The sequence below is a fragment of the Brachyhypopomus gauderio genome, unplaced genomic scaffold (genome assembly GCF_052324685.1).
Source record: "Brachyhypopomus gauderio isolate BG-103 unplaced genomic scaffold, BGAUD_0.2 sc40, whole genome shotgun sequence".
NCBI lineage: Eukaryota > Metazoa > Chordata > Actinopteri > Gymnotiformes > Hypopomidae > Brachyhypopomus > Brachyhypopomus gauderio.
The window spans coordinates 1,244,187-1,262,393 of NW_027506868.1; the positions used below are offsets into that span (position 1 = coordinate 1,244,187).

Consider the following 18,207-nt stretch of genomic DNA (forward strand, 5'->3'; position numbering starts at 1 on the left):
ATTCATGGTCACGCATGCACGTTGTGGCTCCGCTCGTCCAGGCTGGATTAACATGGAGCGTTTTTTAGAACGTCTAACTGAAAGTGGGGATGCAAAACGCCCACTTCCAGGAACTTCAGAACAGAAAAAAACGAAGAAAGTGAGAAAATATGATGAAAAGTACTTGGAATATGGATTTACGCAGACAAGCGAAGGAGAGGATGCACGACCGCAGTGTGTTCAGGGTTGCCAACTTTTCAAGATCTCTTGGAGTGAGATTTGAACCTGGAGGGGGTGGCGAGTGTAAATTGTTACCGGGTGGGTGTAAAATGGACACAAATTAAGTATTATATCGTGATCGATCGATCGCCAGTGGTTGGTGCCAGATCGAACTAGTAACTAATTGAATCATAGATATGGATCAAAGGTAAATAAACTAGTTTTTTTTCTGCGTGAGAAATCCGAAGTGTGGCGTGAGAGCGTGTGAACACAATCAAATGCGTGAGAGTTGGCAACCCTGGTGTCTTGTTTGTGGCGAAGTGCTAGTTAAGGAAAGTCTCAGGCCCTCCAAGTTGCTATGCCAATTGCAGACGAAGCACTTGAGTTTGCAATCAAAAGCTGTGGAGTTTTTCGAACGTAAACTGGGGGGGGGGGTTTACTGGAGCCTAAAAGGGGGTCGCACAGTGAAAAAGTTTAAGAAAAGGTTATTCACTAAGATTAGTGAATTGATTTGTTCATGACTCCTCGTTAGGCTAGAATCAGTTTTAAATAGGAGTCCTGAATTGTTTGTATGTTTTTCTATTAAAGCCAATAAGTATGAGGATTTTGCCATGTGGAGAGCAAGCTTATGTTCAATAAGGCTGCTTTTCCATAATAATCTCTATACTTCTAACTTAGAATTTTGCCATTTCCCCTCCAGGATCCGCGAGGCTCGTTTGAGACTCTAGGCGTGTGCTCGTTGTACCAAGGTGCTATTCTTCTCTCACTGACTCTTTCATATCATAATGGCGCAACCTTGTCTAAAGCTGAACAAAGAGAAGTTTTGACGTGCCTGGTAACACTCTAGTCCAGGGGTACTCAACTGGCGGACCGCGGTCCGGATCCGGACCCGAACGCGATCCTGTCCGGACCCAATCTCATTCCTGATTAACTGGATACGGACCAAAACAAAACCGTAGCATTTATTTCAGGGCTATTGAAAAAACACTCCGTCACGAGTGAAACGTTCGCCCCCCCCGCTCAACAACTTACGTTCGCCACCCCCGCTCAACAACTTACGTTCGCCACCCCCGCCGCACCGGACCTCAGGTCACAGGTATCTGCCAAAATTGGACCGCGGACAAATTTAGTTGACTACGCCTGCTCTAGTCCTTCCAGAGCTACAGGTGGATCAATGTTTGTCAGATCCGGAAAAATGTCAGTGAGCGAGGCTATGGTACTAGATGTTATAGTTCGTTTAATTTGGTATTGGGGTGGCCAATGAATACCGACGTTCAAACTTAACTTGTACGTTATGAGGCTGTGGTGAGAAACGGCCTTGCTCTGAGGAAGTACCGCTAAACTGGATATGTTAATACCAAACGATAAAACCAAGACTAAAGTATGACTACAATTATGCCTAGGACCCACCACATTCAGAGTGATATCCATTGAATCAAGAATTGCTTGAAAGTTTATGCATCAAAATGGATGTTAAAATCACCAACTATAATTACCTAATCGGCTTATGGCACTACGTGAGGCAGGAAGTCCGAAAACTCCTACAAGAACTCAAGAGTATGAACCAGGGGAGCGGTAGCACTTTTGTAAGTCGCTCTGGATAAGAGCGTCTGCTAAATGCCATAAATGTAAATGTAAATGTAAATAGTAATTAACATAAACGACTGCAACGCTTTGTTGGTTGATAAATTTGATACAGTGAGGATGGGATGTTCAAAAGCATTAAACTTGAGGCCGCATGTTTGAGAGACGCCTATATCGGAGTCATATATTGTGGCGACACACCATTTGGATGGGGGTTATGAACATATCTATAGCCAGAGGGAGAAGCTTCGTCCAGGTTTCCGTCGAGCAAAACATGCATAGATTATGATTGCTTATCATTTCATTTTTTGGTACTCGAGGAACAGACACAGTTTCAATCTGGTGCGACCTAGGTGACGTCTCCCTGCAGCTCGCAGACAGTCGGTTTAGCCTGTGTGTCTGCTGCCTGGCCTCGGCTCTGGTTTGTCAATCCCCATTAACAACTCCTACACTACCACTATTAATCCCCATTAACTACTCCTACATTCCCAAGAGGGGTGAATGCCTTCCCATTTCAAAAGGCCAGGCCTGCCCTCAAAACATGCCCAATTGTCTATGTAACCCACTTTGTATTCTGAGCACCACTTAGACATCTGCACCTTCATCTAAGGGGGCACATTAATTACCAAACGCTAAACTAAATAAGTAAGTTTTCAACCTAGAGTTAGATTGAGACGGTGTCATAGTCCTCGTCGGATAAAATGAACTTGCACAGCGAGATTTGGCCAGATGCAAACCAGCCACTATCCTCAGACCCAAGATCAGTGGAAAGCAGCTGTAGCTGGTGCCTCCATGTCAGTGTCATTAAGACCCATGAGTCTGGAGTCAGCGACACTCAGTCAGTGCAGATATTATATAGCAGAGTATCTCTGTCCTAGCAGCAGGGGCCTTGTTCTTATTCCCAGTGTGGAGTTGTTGGAAAGTAGCAGAGTTGAAACACTACATTCTTCCAAACTGTACAGCAGAATTTGTGACTCATTAATAACATTATTGAATGTAGTTTGCAGCGAGTGGAATTAAACATGGCATAGGAAACCAGCAACCAGTATTACCAGCAACAAGAAGACTGTATGTTGTAAGAAAAATGTCACTGGGTTTTAGGTTCTGTTCTGTCTTGTAACTTTTGTATAGGTGCACATGGTGTATGAAGTGTGTTTCTCCCCAGCCCTGGTAGTCAGTAGGGTTGGAATAGAATGATTGGGTTTCTGTCTTTTAATGGTCCCATAATATTTCATATCATGTATTACACTTCAGTTGCTGGCCAGACTGCCATTGTAAATAATAATTAGTTCTTAGTGAGTTGATTAAATTTAAAGGTTAAGTTAAATGTAAAAATAAAATCTTATTTTAATATGATTATACATATGATGTTTTAGAGGGAAAGTGTATCTAGCATTTTTTGTGAACTACTTGCAACACAAATAATTATTTTGTCTTTCTTGAATACTTGCTGTATCTTTTCACTGTCGTGCATGCTCATGTGTTCATTGTGTGTCATGGCTAACATCAGTGCCATGTCAGGTGATCACTGCATGGGCAAGACTCTGTGTGCTGCTCTGGCCTCTTCCAAGTGTCTCCCTGCTGGCTCTTTCAGTGGAGGACTTGACTTAAGGCCTGACTCTTGCCATCTTGCCTTTATTCATTGCTGCTGAGTGGTGCTGCCATTCAACCTTGCCGAGAAGCATGGTGTCTTATGGGCTCTTCATCACTACCCTGTGCTCAAACATAGTCACAAATCCAGTTCTGGTCATGTGGTCAAACTGTGCTGTTCTGCAGCGATACCTTTCATGTGAATCACACATCCAATTTTTTGCTGTATGTAGACATTTTACTACAATATAATATTAAAGAAACTACAACCAGCCTTTCATTTTGCTCACGCTGGAAGTGATGAGGATGAACACTAAGGCGATGTTGACAAAGCCAGTGCCTTGTCTGGCCTTCTGCACTGCACCTCATCTAGCAGAAGTGTGGGGGTTTTAGACCTTGTTTCAGTGTTCCCGCTCCTGCAGTTTCACCCACCCAGTGACGCCTCTCTGTGCTGCCAGTGAGCGTGCTTGTGTGGGCTGGTGATCACACCAGCATTTTCTAAGTTTCCTGCTGAGGATCGTAAAAGCTATAGTCTTCCCATTGTCTTCCACATTACAGGTGACCGGCTGAGTGCCATACTGAATTCCATTCAGTCTGGGCCCTTCCTGCCAGCTCCCTGCGTGTTTGAGCAGGCCAAACCTCCCTCTTCCCTTGTCCACAGCCCTTTTGTGTTTGGACAGTCCCTTTCCCAGCAGCCTCAACCACAGCTTCTAAGTAAGTCTGTCCATCCGTCCATCTGTCCCACAGTGGCGGTGCTTTGCTCGCACAGGCGCTGTTCGTATTTGTGTCCTCTTATTTATGAGTGAAGTTTCTGCTGGTTGGTTTGTGCTGTGTTTAGGCTGTAGGCCCCCTGCTGTTCTGCCTGTTTGCCCTCATATATGCTTGCTTCATCCCCCTCTCCTCATCTTGTAACCATATGAATTAGTCTCTGTATAACTTAGTTTCATTTCTGCTGCTGCTGTAGCTGCAGATACTGCAGTTCTCATTTTATCCACATTTCTTATTATGCCATGCTTTTATTTTGTTTGATTTATATAATTTTTCATCCTTTACTCTTTATTTTACATGCAACATTTAACAGGGTGAAGTGTTGGACCGATACACTAAGAATCTTTTTAAAATACTGTTTTTGCTAAATCTGTGTGTGAGCACATGTGCAAACATCCCAATGTGCAGTACAGCAGAGAACCTGCTATTTGGTTTAAACATGCATATGTGAGGACATTTCTGTCAACTAGAATAGATTTAATTTGAATGTGCATGTGTGTCCTTATTTAGAGCCAACAAGCTATTACAACTTCATCCACAGTCCTGAGATCAAATACCAGTCTGCCACCGCACTTTGCTCTTGTGACTGCATTTATCTTCTCTGTAGCGCCTGTCCAGTCTTTCTCTCTCACTCTGTCTCTTTTCTCCTGTCCTTTTGGCCTGTCTGTCTCCTTTGCTGTCCTGCTGTCTCGCGTTCATCTGATTGTCTTTGGTTTAGGCTGTCTTGCTTACTCTCCTTGCAACTGTTTTCTGCTGTAGATGCTTCATCGCGCAGCCTTGCTTCACGTGAGCGTGTGAGCAGTGCGGCTGGGCCTGCCTCTGCGCTCTCATCTCTTACTCTCAGACCAAAGGGTGGGTAATGCATGTGGTCTCCGGGAGCCTCCCAGGAGAATCAGTACTGGACTGGGCTTCGTCTCATCCACTGCTCCATGCTCTGTGTAGTTTTGCTCTAGGCTGAGGTGTATATAGCACTTTTGTTTCTGCTGCATTAAGAGGTATTGACGAAAAGTATGTGGTACTGGCATGGTACTCTAATGAGGACTTCCTTTGCATTATACTAACGTAGAATGGCACTTTCAGTGTTTCACAGAGAGGTGAATGAGTGAACTGAAAGGCTAACTAGGCTTTCCTAGACATTTCAGTATAAGGCAATGGTATATTTTGGTAATACCTGGTGTGTTATGATACTCAGGTGAGAGAGGAAATGTAGCAGCTCGGTCCATCTCACCAGCGAGCCGCTCATCCAAACTCGACAGCCGCACCAGTCGCACCGCAGACCAGGGCAAGATCAAAACCATCGACAGTCTGTCTGCCAACGAGGCCCTCATCCTCAAGTCAGATACAGGCAAACTGCGTTCTGACTCCCATAGTCGCTCGCATTCACCCAACCACAACACCCTGCAAGCCCTGAGAGCCGACGGCAGAACCTCAGGCCTCCGGGCCGAGTCCCCGAACCCGGGCTCACGGTCATCATCACCCAAACAGAAGACACTTACCTCAGGCAGGTCAAGCCCCTCTAATTCCACTTCCCCTCGTTCCTCCTCCCCACACGACAAGAACCTACCTCTGAAAGTCAGCCCCTCCTCGAAGGCTCGTCTAGACCCACCCCGTGAGAGATCTAAGTCTGACTCTTACACCCTGGACCCGGACACTCTGAGAAAGAAAAAAGTGCCCCTGACAGAGCCACTGAGAGGCAGGTCAACTTCACCCAAACCAAAACTTCCACCTAAAGAGGGCAAGTCAGGCAGCAATGCTGAGAACCGCACCCCATCCCCCCATGTTGTCCAGGAGAACCTCCATAGTGAAGTGGTAGAGGTCTGCACCTCGAGTGCGCTGCTCTCCAACAGTGAAGCCAGTGATGAACACACAGAACTGCGGAATGCTGAAGACTGCTCCTCCAAAGTCCATTTCAGCATTGGAAAAGCTCCAGTCAAGGAGGAATCGGAAAGCCGCTCCTCACCCAAAGTCAGCCGCAAGACGTCCAGCAGGCACGTGAGGCCCAAAAAGGACAAATCGGGACCTCTCTTTAAAGGTGAGAGTGTTCGTCTCATGGAGCCTGCCAAGCAGGCCATGTCTCCCTCTGTGGCTGAATGTGCCCGCGCTGTCTTCGCTGCCTTCCTGTGGCACGAGGGCATTGTGCATGATGCCATGGCCTGCTCCTCCTTCCTAAAATTCAACCCTGAACTGACCAAAGAGCACGCACCCATTCGCAACTCGCTCAGCTGCCAGCAGGGCCTGGACGAGAAGGAAAGCAAGGTGAAGAACCGTCATTCACTGGAGATCTCCTCTGCTCTTAACATGTTCAACATCTCGCCTCATGGACCTGACATTTCCAAGATGGGCAGTATCAACAAGAACAAGGTTCTTTCCATGCTTAAAGAGCCACCGCTGCCTGAGAAGTGTGAGGATGGAAAAGGTGAGCCAGTCTCCTATGAGATGTCCAGCCACTCGTCCATAAGGTCCAAGTCTCTCCTGCCCCTCACTCTCCAACATCTGGTAGCATTCTGGGAGGACATTTCTATGGCGACTATCAAAGCAGCTACACAGAACATGATCTTCCCAAGCCCAGGCTCCAGCGCCATCCTGAAGAAGAAGGAGAGTGAGAAGGACAACAAGAAGGCCAAGAAGGAGAAGAAGAGGAAGGAGAAGGCTGAGGTGCGTCCCAGGGGCAACCTGTTTGGGGAGATGGCTCAGTTAGCTATGGGAGGCCCAGAGAAAGACACCATCTGTGAACTATGTGGAGAGTCTCATCCATACCCTGTTACCTACCACATGAGACAAGCCCATCCAGGTACAGCAGCATTTGCCTTTATTCAAATGGCTTTTAGAATATAGTGCATAATTTCATTTGGAAGTGACCAACTGATGTGTGATTGGTTGTGAATGTCCCTTGTACATATTTAGGGTGTGGCCGCTACGCTGGAGGTCAGGGCTATAATAGTATTGGACACTTCTGTGGAGGGTGGGCAGGAAACTGTGGAGATGGAGGTATAGGAGGAAGCACTTGGTATCTGGTGTGTGACCGCTGCAGAGAGAAGTACCTGCGAGAGAAACAGACTGCAGCAAGAGAAAAGGTACAGCTGAAATCACAGTGCAGTTCACATACACTTTCATATGGTGCAAAGTTCCAAAATATTTTGTATTGGTATTAATTGCAAAAGTTCTCAGTATTAAGGTGTGAAGACGTGTCTTTTCCATTTGATTCAGGTGAAGCAGTCAAGGAAGAAACCCCTGCAGGTGAAAACTCCTCGGGCTCTTCCCACCATGGAGGCTCACCAGGTGATCCGTGCCAATGCTCTGTTCCTGCTGTCCCTGAGCAGTGCAGCTGAGCCCAGCCTGCTGTGCCACCACCCACCCAGACCTTTCCACACGCACCTGCCCATCCTTAAAGAAGGTGTTTCTGAAGAGATGCCCAACAAAATCGGCTGTTTATATCTGCAGACTCTGGCTCGGTATGTACCTGTTCTCACTGGATCTAACAACAATCGAATAACAAAACTAAGACTGAACATCTAGATGTTTATTTTGACTGCAATTGTTGAATATCAAAAGTTGAAGTGAATCAGCGGACGTTTCTGTTCCAGGCAACACACTGAAAATTTTGGAAGCTATCAGGATGAAAACCTGTTTCAGGATGAGATGCGCTACCTGAGATCGACGTCAGTCCCAGCTCCCTACATCTCTGTCACACCGGACGCTTGCCCTAATGTCTTTGAAGAGCCGGAGAGCAACATGAAGTCAATGCCACCGAGGTACCAGCCCTGTCTTTCTTCAGTGCTGTAACTGGGAAATCTATATAGTTGTGGAGGTTTTCTTCATTGATGTAGACATGAGCTTTTGATTGATGCTCTTGCCCCGTGCTCTGCTAGTCTGGAGACAAGCCCCATCACTGATAGTGACACAGCTAAGCGTACAGTCTTCCAGCGCTCCTACTCTGTGGTGGCCTCCGAGTACGACAAACAGCACTCTGCCTCGCCCGCACGTGTGAAGGCCGTTCCCAGACGTAGGGTGCACAGCGGCGACGCAGGTACACACCCTCTCTTCTGTGTATATTATTAGCTGTAACTGTGAGTCGTGATGGATTTGTGAGTTGTTTACTCGGTGCTCTTGCCCTCTGTAGAGGTGGGCTCCTCCCTCCTTCGACACCCCTCTCCTGAGCTGTCTCGTCTCATCTCGGCTCATGGCTCACTCAGTAAGGGTGAGAGGAACTTCCAGTGGCCTGTGCTCGCCTTTGTCATTCAGCACCATGATCTGGAGGGCCTAGAGGTGGCCATGAAACATGCTCTACGCAAATCAGCCTGCAGGGTGTTCGCTATGGAGGTTAGTGGTGACTGCTCGTGTTCGCTATGGAGGTGACCGCTCGTGACCTCTAACCTTTACAGTATGACCCATTTCCGGTTTCAGGTACTGGACACTGCATAGTTGTGTAACAGCGAATCTCTGTTTCCTTGACAGGCGTTTAACTGGCTGCTGTGCAGTGTGATTCAGACCACGTCCCTCCACGATATCCTCTGGCACTTTGTGGCATCTCTCACCCCATCTCCCTTTGAGCCAGAGGAGGAGGAGGATGAAGAAAATAAAGGAAACAAAGAGATTGTGGAGCAGGTGAGCCTGCAGTGTTAAAATACTGCAGAAGGTTCATATGCACATAGGTCATTTTCTTTACCAGCGTAGTGCTGGAATTGACTACCTTTGAATGATTTGTTGTTCTGCAGGAGAAAGATTTGGGTGTGTGTGAGCATCCGCTGTCTGACATAGTCATCGCTGGAGAGGCAGCTCACCCCCTCCCCCACACATTCCACAGACTTCTGCAGACCATCTCTGACCTGATGATGTCACTCCCCAGTGGGAGTTCACTCCAGCAAATGGCCCTCAGGTCACTGACCCCTTGTACAATACTGGCCCACAAATGTTTACCCACTATTTGAAAATCTGTATTGTGAAAATCTGTTTGTAACTGAAATTCTAAAATTTGCCATAGGTGCTGGAGCCTCAAATTTAAACAGGCAGACCATCAGTTTCTGCACCAGAGTAATGTGTTCCATCACATCAACAACATCCTGTCCAAATCAGATGATGGGGATAGTGAGGAGAGCTTTAACATCAGCGTGCAGTCTGGATATGAAGCCATTAACCAGGTTATAACTGAATCATTTTTCACAGTGGTTTTTGGTATGTTCTGAAACCCCCTACCCAAGTGTTTTGTATTAATTAAATAATTTTATACATATTTGAAAACAGAATACAAATGAATGTATAACAATATTTAAGAATCAAGTCAGTTTGGTATCTATGTAATATTGTCTCATTTGTACCTGTTAACATTAGCATTTGGAGTCCAAAACATTTAACTCACCAATTAGAAAATAACGAATAACCAAAACCCAAATCTGTCATCACTTCTGTGCTCTATGAATGGACTAATTCTTGTGCACATTGTAATACATTTCTTTGAATGCAGGAGCTCTGCATGGTAACGTGTTTGAAGGACCTGACCAGTGTAGTGGACCTAAAGACGTCTAGCCGACCTGCTATGATTGGCAGCCTAACAGACGGTTCAACAGAGACATTCTGGGAGTCTGGGGATGAAGACAAGAACAAGACTAAGAGCATCACCATTACATGTGTCAAAGGCATCAGCGCCTCGTATGTGTCAGTACATGTGGACAACTCCCGTGATATTGGGGTGAGTTATGACACTTCATCATGCTTTCATGTTTTCAGTTTTAATAATATAACAGTTATTATATATTATTATATAATTACATTATAAAAATAATTATTATATAATATAGCTGCAAGTGGCAATTGCGGGTTCAAGGAACCCCTAAAAGGCCAGGGGGCATGTAGGAAATTAACAGTGTTTTGAGTAAATAATCTTTGATTTGAATACATGAAGCACGCTCTTAAGAGTCAGTTTCCATTTAACCAGCTTATGAGGCACAAAGGGCCATAAGACCACAACATTTGTAATGGCAAAATGATTCAGATCATAGAATTAAATCACTTGCTGAGATTAGCTGTGTGTGTGTGTGTGTGTATGGAAAAAAGAAGCTAAATATCAGTTGGTGTGCTGGAAATGGCAAGAGAAGTGTGTGTGTGTATATATATGTGTGTGTGTGTGTGTGTGTGTGTGTGTGTGTGTGTGTGTGTGTGTGTGTGTGTGTGTGTGTGTGTGTGTGTGTGTGTGTGTTAGTCAATTGGGAAGTTATTGTAAATGTGCCATATTTTGTCAATTGTGATATTTTACACCGCAATCGAAATTTGTCCTCCGCTTTTAACCCATCTGTGCAGTTAACACACACACACACCAGTGATGTGGTGGCTGTGGTGCGTACATGCCCAGAGCGGTGGGCAGCCCTATCCCGACGCCCGGGGAGCAGTTGGGGTTAAGTGCCTTGCTCAAGGGCACCTCAGTCATGGCCTAAAGTCTGGGAATCGAACTCACGACCTTTCGGTCAGAAGACCAGTTCCCTAACCACAAGACCATGACTGTATATTGTATATGCAAAACCTAATTTTGCCTACTTTTGTCATCTAATCACCACAATCTTTGTATCATACTATTCAGAAGAATCTCTTTATCAATAATTATCAACAAAATTGTGACATTTGCATAAAGTCTGGTTGTCACATGTCAATCAATAGGTCTGAGGCGTGGCCTAATTTACTTCAACCGCTATATCTCAGCAATTCTTTCATTAATCTTCATAAAACTTGATAGGCTCATAGACCACATGACTTTGGGGTTTAGAGATTAAAGCTGTCCAATAGGGGGCGCTATAACTTGTGAAAAACTGTTTCTCATCAACCGTTGGTCACATTAAGCCAAAACTTCATAGGGAGCATCATGGAGACAGGTCGTGTCAGAACACTCCGTGATGAGTGTCAAAAACCATGGCCACCATTCGCCAGTTAATTGGTTTTGGCCATTTGACAGGCTTATCATGGGTACATACACATGAAACTGACATGGTATGTTCATGTACACATCCTCCAGTGCCACCTTGAGGGCCTCAAAATAGCAAACAGTTTTTAACTTTGGCCCTCAGAGGGCCGTGGGGCCGCATTGATTTAGAATAAGGTGCAATACACTTTCTCACCTCTAGTAGCGGTAGTGTGTCACTCAGATGTTTTAACAACGTATTTAATACATAGAAAATGAATCTTTGCTACCAACCGAGAATGGAAACCCATTTTAAACGAAAAGTAGAAGGCAAAAATGAAGACAACCTGTCAAAAAAGGCCAAATTTTTATGAAAATATAACGCAGACTTTATTAAATATGGTTTAGTGAAGGGAGGAATCGAGGTAGAGCCACAAGCTCAGTGTGTGGAGTGTGAATAACGCCATCCAACATTAACTATTTAATTTATTGAATTGTCTATTTTTGTTATGATAAAAAACCTATTTTAGTGTTCATGAACCTGAGTGGTCTGTTGACAGACCGTTGTATTTGTTCAAATAATTGTTATGGGCAAGTTGCAATATAAAACAATGTTTGTCAATCATATATTGTGGTTATTTGACAGTAGTTTTACTTTTAAATTGTAAGTGTATTGTAAGTATTAATTTTGTTATAATGCAAATACAATATAAATTAAATCAAAATTTAAAATAATTATAATTTTGATCCATACATTGGTAATATCTGACTGGGACTTGTGCCACTTTATGTTCAACAAATTGGGCCCCGAGGTCAAAAAGGTTAAGAACCTCTGCCCTAAGACATAGCAACTTTGTAATTACATGTGCTTTGCAAAAATGTACCAATTTTTCACAATTAAGGTGAAGGGACCTTTCACATACAATGAGACAGGGGGGTAAAATAAGGTGACAGGGGTCACAGAGAACATAGGAAAGGACACAATGTTCACAAGGTCTTGAGTTAATCATGAGTATAAAAAGACATAATATTCCTTCATCAAATGTGTATAATTTGTACTTTTCATACTAGTCCTAGCATTTTCACTCCATCACCTTAAATCACACTTTGTAATACTCAGCAGACTCTGAAATGATAAGATCATCAATAAAATCCTATGGTTTTTACAAATTAATATTTTTCATATGCATAACAATGTTACCATCATAACATATAAAATTCATATTTCAACAATAACTCAACCATAGTATGTCTGATTGTTACAAAAATTGACATGCACATTCACATGACCATTGTGGTTATGTGTGCCAAGTTCGAGCCAACGCAGACTCCCCACACACACACGCAGACTCCCCCATCCTTCTAACACTTAACGACCCATGGTCTCTGTTAGTTCTATGATCTGAATCATTCCACACTGGACCTAGAAACAAAATTCTATTTCTGTTGAATGAATGAAGGAATCTTTCAACTTGTATAGCGCCTTTCTAGATACCCAAGGTCGCTTTACAATTTACAATTTTAATACAACTCTTACACAACCAATCACACACCGCCGAGAAGCGGCAGCCAATTGCGCACAGCGTACTCTCAACCGGGATCCACAGCCCCCTGGGGGACTGAATGGGGTGCAGGAAGGGGGGGGAGAGGACAGACCCTAGTGACCGAGCACTAGGCCTGGGCGATATGTCGAGATTTTGAGAAATATCGATATATTTTCATACGAGATATAAGATGAGACAATATCGTTATATCGATATAGTCTATGTCGCGTTAGTTACACGTGTTATGGGTTGCGTACGAAACCGCTTACTTCCATACTGAATAGTCAGTGTTGTGCCAGTTCACAGCTTTTCTGAACTAGTTCAAGTTCAGTTCATACATGCTCAAAGTGAACAGTTCACGTTCAAAGTTCACAATTTTAATTATGAAATAGTTCAAAGTTCAGTTCATTTTACTTTTTTCGTGAGATATTCAAATGCTTTTTTTCACGATTTGGCTGTTGCGCAATCAAGGGGCGGACACAAATGCGAAGTAGAGAGTACAATCTCATTCGATTTTATTTCACATCTTACATTTGCAGACGACACGTGAGTGGACCGCGAATGACGTGGCATGATGAATAGAGAACTAACGCTTAATATACTAAAAGGCAGCGCAAATGACAAGGGCACAAAACTAGACCAAACAAGAGTACAACTAATTGTTACATACACCGACATGAACGAACACACGGGAAGCAAGTAACGGCCATACATGAACATGAAGACTAACAGAACATACATGTATTGCCAGGCACGATACCACGTTAGAGAACACAGAGACCAAACATGAACTGAAAACCTAAAACACTACGAACCTGAAAATGGAACAGAGACTTTAACCACACACAAACACGAAGCTAATCAAAACCACGAATCACAGATAAGGCGTGAATACGGCCGTGCACATCCAACTAGGAAATAAAGAAACGACAGTGATCCCCGAAGGTATAGTCTGGACATAGGCTATATATACACACCAACTAGGAGATAAAGAAACGACAATGATCCCCGAAGGTATAGTCTTTACATAGGCAATACAAACACACACACACACACACATTTGTAAAACTAAGACGAGCTAACACGGAACAGCTGAAACAGAGGGGCGTGACAAGAACAAGGAAAACATAAAAACGACGAGACTAGAAGGGGCGGAGCCAGACGTGACAACTACAAGCTAGAAATCACTATACGTACTATACGTGCTATGCCTACCCCGCTCTGCTGCAATTCATCACGGGTAACGTCGTGCGGAAGCCAGTATGTTAACTATTCTCAGCCGGATACTACGTTGCCCACAATGCATTGCGCACACAACGTCAAAACCATTTGTCTGGTGATACATGATTTAAGTGGCACCAGCGAGGGATGAACTTTCTCTCATTGCGTTTCAAAAGAGAAAACAGATGTCACTCAGTTTTCAATGGAAAACAAATTCCAACGTTCATTTACAGCAGTGGTTCTCAAACTTTTTCAATAATTCCCCACCTCAGAAGATGGGGAAATTCTATGCCCCACCACCAAAATGGCGCGCCCCACACTTTGAGAAACGCTGATTTACAGTGATGTCTACCGTTCATGACACAACGTGAACTAATTCACGTTCAAGTTATTAAAAAATGTGTTGCGTTCAGTTCAACGAACACAATGAGCGTGTTCAATGAACGCATCATTCACGCACAACACTATGAATAGTGAATTTACTTGAGTTTCTTTTTTAACAACTTCCGCCCTGCCCCGCCTCTCTTCCTCGCTCAAATCATTTGGGACGTAGATTTGACTTATTACTGCCTCTTTGTTATTACCTTTTGGGAAGAAAAAATATCGAGATATATATCGTATATCGCCATTCATCTTAAAAATATCGAGATATTATTTTTGCTCCATATCGCCCAGCCTTACCGAGCACCATCCACCACTGGGCACACAAGCGCACACACATTCATGCACAGACACTCCGACAACTGCTTTTTAATGGACATGAAGAGACATAGACATACACTCAGGGAGAATTTGTCAGGGAATCAGGGAATGCCAATTTACCTAACCTCCATGTTTTTGGACTGTGGGGGGAAACCGGAGACCCCGGAGGAAACCCACGCAGACACGGGGAGAACATGGAAACTCCACTCAGAATAGGGACTTGAACCCAAGACCCCAGTGCTGAGAGGCAAACGTGCTAACCACCAAGCCACCGTGTTGCCCCGACACAAGCCACCTGTTGCATTCCTTGGCTCAAGCCAAACAAAAATCCTCAAGAAGCCCTTGAAAAAACCACACAAACACACACATACACACACAAAGCTAATCTCAGCATGTAAGTTACTTCTATGATCTGTATCATTTTGCCAATACAATTTCTTTTGATCTTTTGGGCCTTTAGTGCCTCAATTGAATACTTTTTTTGCACATTCATTTATCTGTCCATTTTTGCACTAAAGTAGCTTTATTTCACTTGTAGGTAGGGATGGGTGATATGGGGGGAAAAAAATGTTATCACGATTTTTTTGCATAAAATCACAATTTTGATTTTTTTCTTCCATCCAAAATAAAAATAAAAATTGGGGGCTACAAAGCTTTCTTTCTAAGCAGATTTTAATAAATGATAGTGCCATTTTCCATTTGCAAAGAAAAAATGTAAACACACGTGACGCTGATAAAGTGCACTATTGCACTAAATATACAATATTTCCCAGCACGTTAAACTTAATTAAGTTAAATATTTATACATATAGTCGAAATGATTCAAAATAATTCACTTTTTTATCATTTAATGGTTGTTTATTTTCAAAACGCCCAATCTTAACGTCTTCACGTTCTCATGTTTCGTCCTGGAATTACAAGAGGCTTGTATTTGTTAACGTAATACAAGATAACTGTTCAGTCAGATAGCCATTTGTTGTGAAACGAAGTAGTTACAATTTCAAGCATTTTCAAGTACTTGAGCCTAAATTCCAGCACTTTTCAAACCTGAAACACAAAGCAACTTTAAAATTGGTCAGGTAAATGTTCCTTCCCATGTTTTTGAGGGGTGTTTCTTTATACTACCACATTTGTTTTGGACAACACTGCAAAGAATGTGATGCGGCAAGTATGAACGCTTCCGTCGTTCGCGCAAGTTGTGCGGAGTCGCATGCTACGGTCACTTGCCAAAGTATAAACCACCGGGGCTGGAGCTTGTGAGGTGGCTGCCCCCGCTGCCTGCATTGTTTCATTTTCGGCATATTCCTTGGGATGCCTACGTCTCAAGTGATTTGAATAAATTTGTTGTACTGGCATTTTCACATGTTCTTTGCACACCTTACATATCGCTGAAGTTTGGTCAGTGGAAGAAAATCCGAACCAATTCCAGATTACAGAGGTGGATTTCCTCTTTTTACCAGCTGCTCTGTTTGGCTTTCAGCCATCGTTGTCCACTTTTTTTTTTTTTTTTTTTTTACAAACACAACATGGAGACATAGAAGACGCAGAGTTCGCTGTGATTGGTCAGTTCTATGCCCTACGTCTGCCGCATCGGCGGAAACCAGCATAAAAAAAAAGTAATTGCGTTGATTGGCAAAGGCGATCTATACGATTTCTCTAATTTGGTAGATCGCCTGCGATTCTCCATTCGTCCTCACCATTCACGATTTTATATCGTCAGATCGCACACCCCTACTTGTAGGTCTAAAGGACCCTTTGGACCTTTTTTCTATTCGTGTGTGAACCCCCCATCACCGCTTGCAGCTATATTCATATATTCTCATTGCTTTTTTATCCTTTAGAACAAGGTGACTTCAATGACATTCCTTTGTGGAAAGGCCGTGGAAGACCTCTGCAGGATCAAACAAGTCAGTATCACATAGATATAAAAGCTTGATACACTGACTTGCACATTGACATTGCACTTTACTAAACAGGATGGTTAAAGAGCTAACAAAAGCACTAAGTTCACAGACTTGGCTCTCCTGACATTTTCAGAGCTTCATAGTAAAAGCCAATCAATTAACACCAAAGCTGTTTCAGATCATGTCTGCATCCTTTGAGTCTATGGAAATGTCAACGGAGAGGCTAGCTGCTGTTGGTCTCTAGCTGCTGTTGGTCTCTAAGGCTCTTCTTATTCAGTGGAATTTCTTTTGTGTCAGATCGATTTGGACTCTAGGCACATGGGCTGGGTGACCAGTGAGCTGCCTGGAGGAGACCACCACGTGATGAAGATTGAGATGAAGGGCCCTGAGAACACCCTCAGGGTGAGGCAGGTCAAGGTGCTAGGCTGGAAGGAGGGTGAGAGCATCAAAATAGCTGGGCAGATCTCCGCCAGCGTAGCCCAGCAGAAGAACTGTGAAGCAGAGACCCTGCGTGTGTTCCGTCTCATCACCTCACAGGTCGCTGGACTCCTATAACGCTCTCTTAAAATGCTGCTTATGCCCCACTGAATTCAAATAGAATCTGCACAAAACTAGTGAATCTGGTGTTGTTTTTGTAGGTGTTTGGAAAGCTGATTTGTGGGGATGCGGAACCTACTCCAGAACAGGAGGAGAAGAACCTGCTATCATCTCCAGAGGGTGAAGACAAGGTCAGCACGCACACATGATCACACGCACACACACGATCACACAGAAATGCCACATGAATACAGTTGTCAACCTAACTTTTAGTTCAATAGCCATGATCATCCTATGAGCAAGATTTAAAGATTTCTTCTGTTCATTACTTTTCACCGTGCTTCTGATATTTGCTCAGGCTCCATCTGATGCTGACCTGAAAGAACACATGGTTGGGATCATCTTCAGTAGGAGCAAGCTCACTAATCTTCAGAAACAGGTACAACGTAAAGCAAATATTATGCCACATGACCAGAATAGTTGACTGTTATGCCACATGATGGAAAAAATGCTCAGTCTCCTTCACCTTTCTATGTTTGTGCACAGGTGTGTGCTCACATTGTTCAAGCCATTCGAATGGAAGCTACGCGTGTGCGAGAGGAGTGGGAGCACGCCATCTCCAGTAAGGAGAATGCCAACTCACAACCCAGCGACGATGACACCTCCTCCGACGCTTACTGCTTTGAACTGCTCTCGATGGTCCTGGCTCTAAGTGGATCCAATGTAGGCAGACAGTACTTGGCTCAGCAACTCACCCTACTTCAAGATCTCTTCTCTCTCCTCCACACTGCCTCGCCACGCGTGCAGAGACAGGCATGTGCACGTTTGGGTGTAGTACTATGAGTTTTCATGTTGTTTTCTCTCATTCAGTACTGAAACACAGGCAGTTTGAGGATTATTCTGTGATTGCGGTCTCCACTCAGGTAACCTCTCTGCTCAGACGGGTCCTTCCTGAGGTGACTCCGGTGCGCCTGGCCAGTGTAATCGGAGTAAAGACTTTGCCCCCAGCGGATATCAGTGACATCATCCACTCAACGGAGAAGGGCGACTGGAACAAGCTGGGCATCCTGGACATGTTCCTGGGCTGCATCGCCAAGGCTCTCACTGTCCAGCTGAAGGCCAAGGGCACCACCATGATTGGCACAGCTGGCATGTCAGCAGGAAAAGGAGTGACGACAGTTACACTGCCCATGATCTTCAACTCAAGGTAAGGCAGATTCCTGTTCTAATTCTGAAGGTTAAGATTCTAGTTTTGCTATTAGTGGAGTCTGTC

General features: G+C 44.1%; 1 protein-coding gene across 14 annotated transcripts in view; it reads left to right on the plus strand.

Annotated features, from left to right (window-relative positions):
* The window catches only part of mycbp2 (MYC binding protein 2), a 107,817-nt gene that overhangs the window by 84,586 nt on the left and 5,024 nt on the right, over positions 1 to 18,207 (plus strand). For 10 of the 14 annotated variants that reach the window (XM_076985500.1, XM_076985508.1, XM_076985510.1 and 7 more), the window contains 18 exons: positions 3,931 to 4,086; positions 4,900 to 4,992; positions 5,333 to 6,931; positions 7,045 to 7,214; positions 7,348 to 7,592; positions 7,725 to 7,892; positions 8,010 to 8,167; positions 8,261 to 8,460; positions 8,596 to 8,745; positions 8,856 to 9,016; positions 9,122 to 9,278; positions 9,602 to 9,826; positions 16,335 to 16,400; positions 16,695 to 16,934; positions 17,036 to 17,125; positions 17,293 to 17,373; positions 17,481 to 17,747; positions 17,858 to 18,141. In XM_076985500.1, the coding sequence (XP_076841615.1) occupies positions 3,931 to 4,086; positions 4,900 to 4,992; positions 5,333 to 6,931; positions 7,045 to 7,214; positions 7,348 to 7,592; positions 7,725 to 7,892; positions 8,010 to 8,167; positions 8,261 to 8,460; positions 8,596 to 8,745; positions 8,856 to 9,016; positions 9,122 to 9,278; positions 9,602 to 9,826; positions 16,335 to 16,400; positions 16,695 to 16,934; positions 17,036 to 17,125; positions 17,293 to 17,373; positions 17,481 to 17,747; positions 17,858 to 18,141 (4,510 nt within the window). The remainder of the gene's footprint in view (positions 1 to 3,930; positions 4,087 to 4,899; positions 4,993 to 5,332; positions 6,932 to 7,044; positions 7,215 to 7,347; positions 7,593 to 7,724; positions 7,893 to 8,009; positions 8,168 to 8,260; positions 8,461 to 8,595; positions 8,746 to 8,855; positions 9,017 to 9,121; positions 9,279 to 9,601; positions 9,827 to 16,334; positions 16,401 to 16,694; positions 16,935 to 17,035; positions 17,126 to 17,292; positions 17,374 to 17,480; positions 17,748 to 17,857; positions 18,142 to 18,207) is intronic. The other 4 variants (XM_076985511.1, XM_076985514.1, XM_076985513.1 and 1 more) reach the window with 2 other exon arrangements.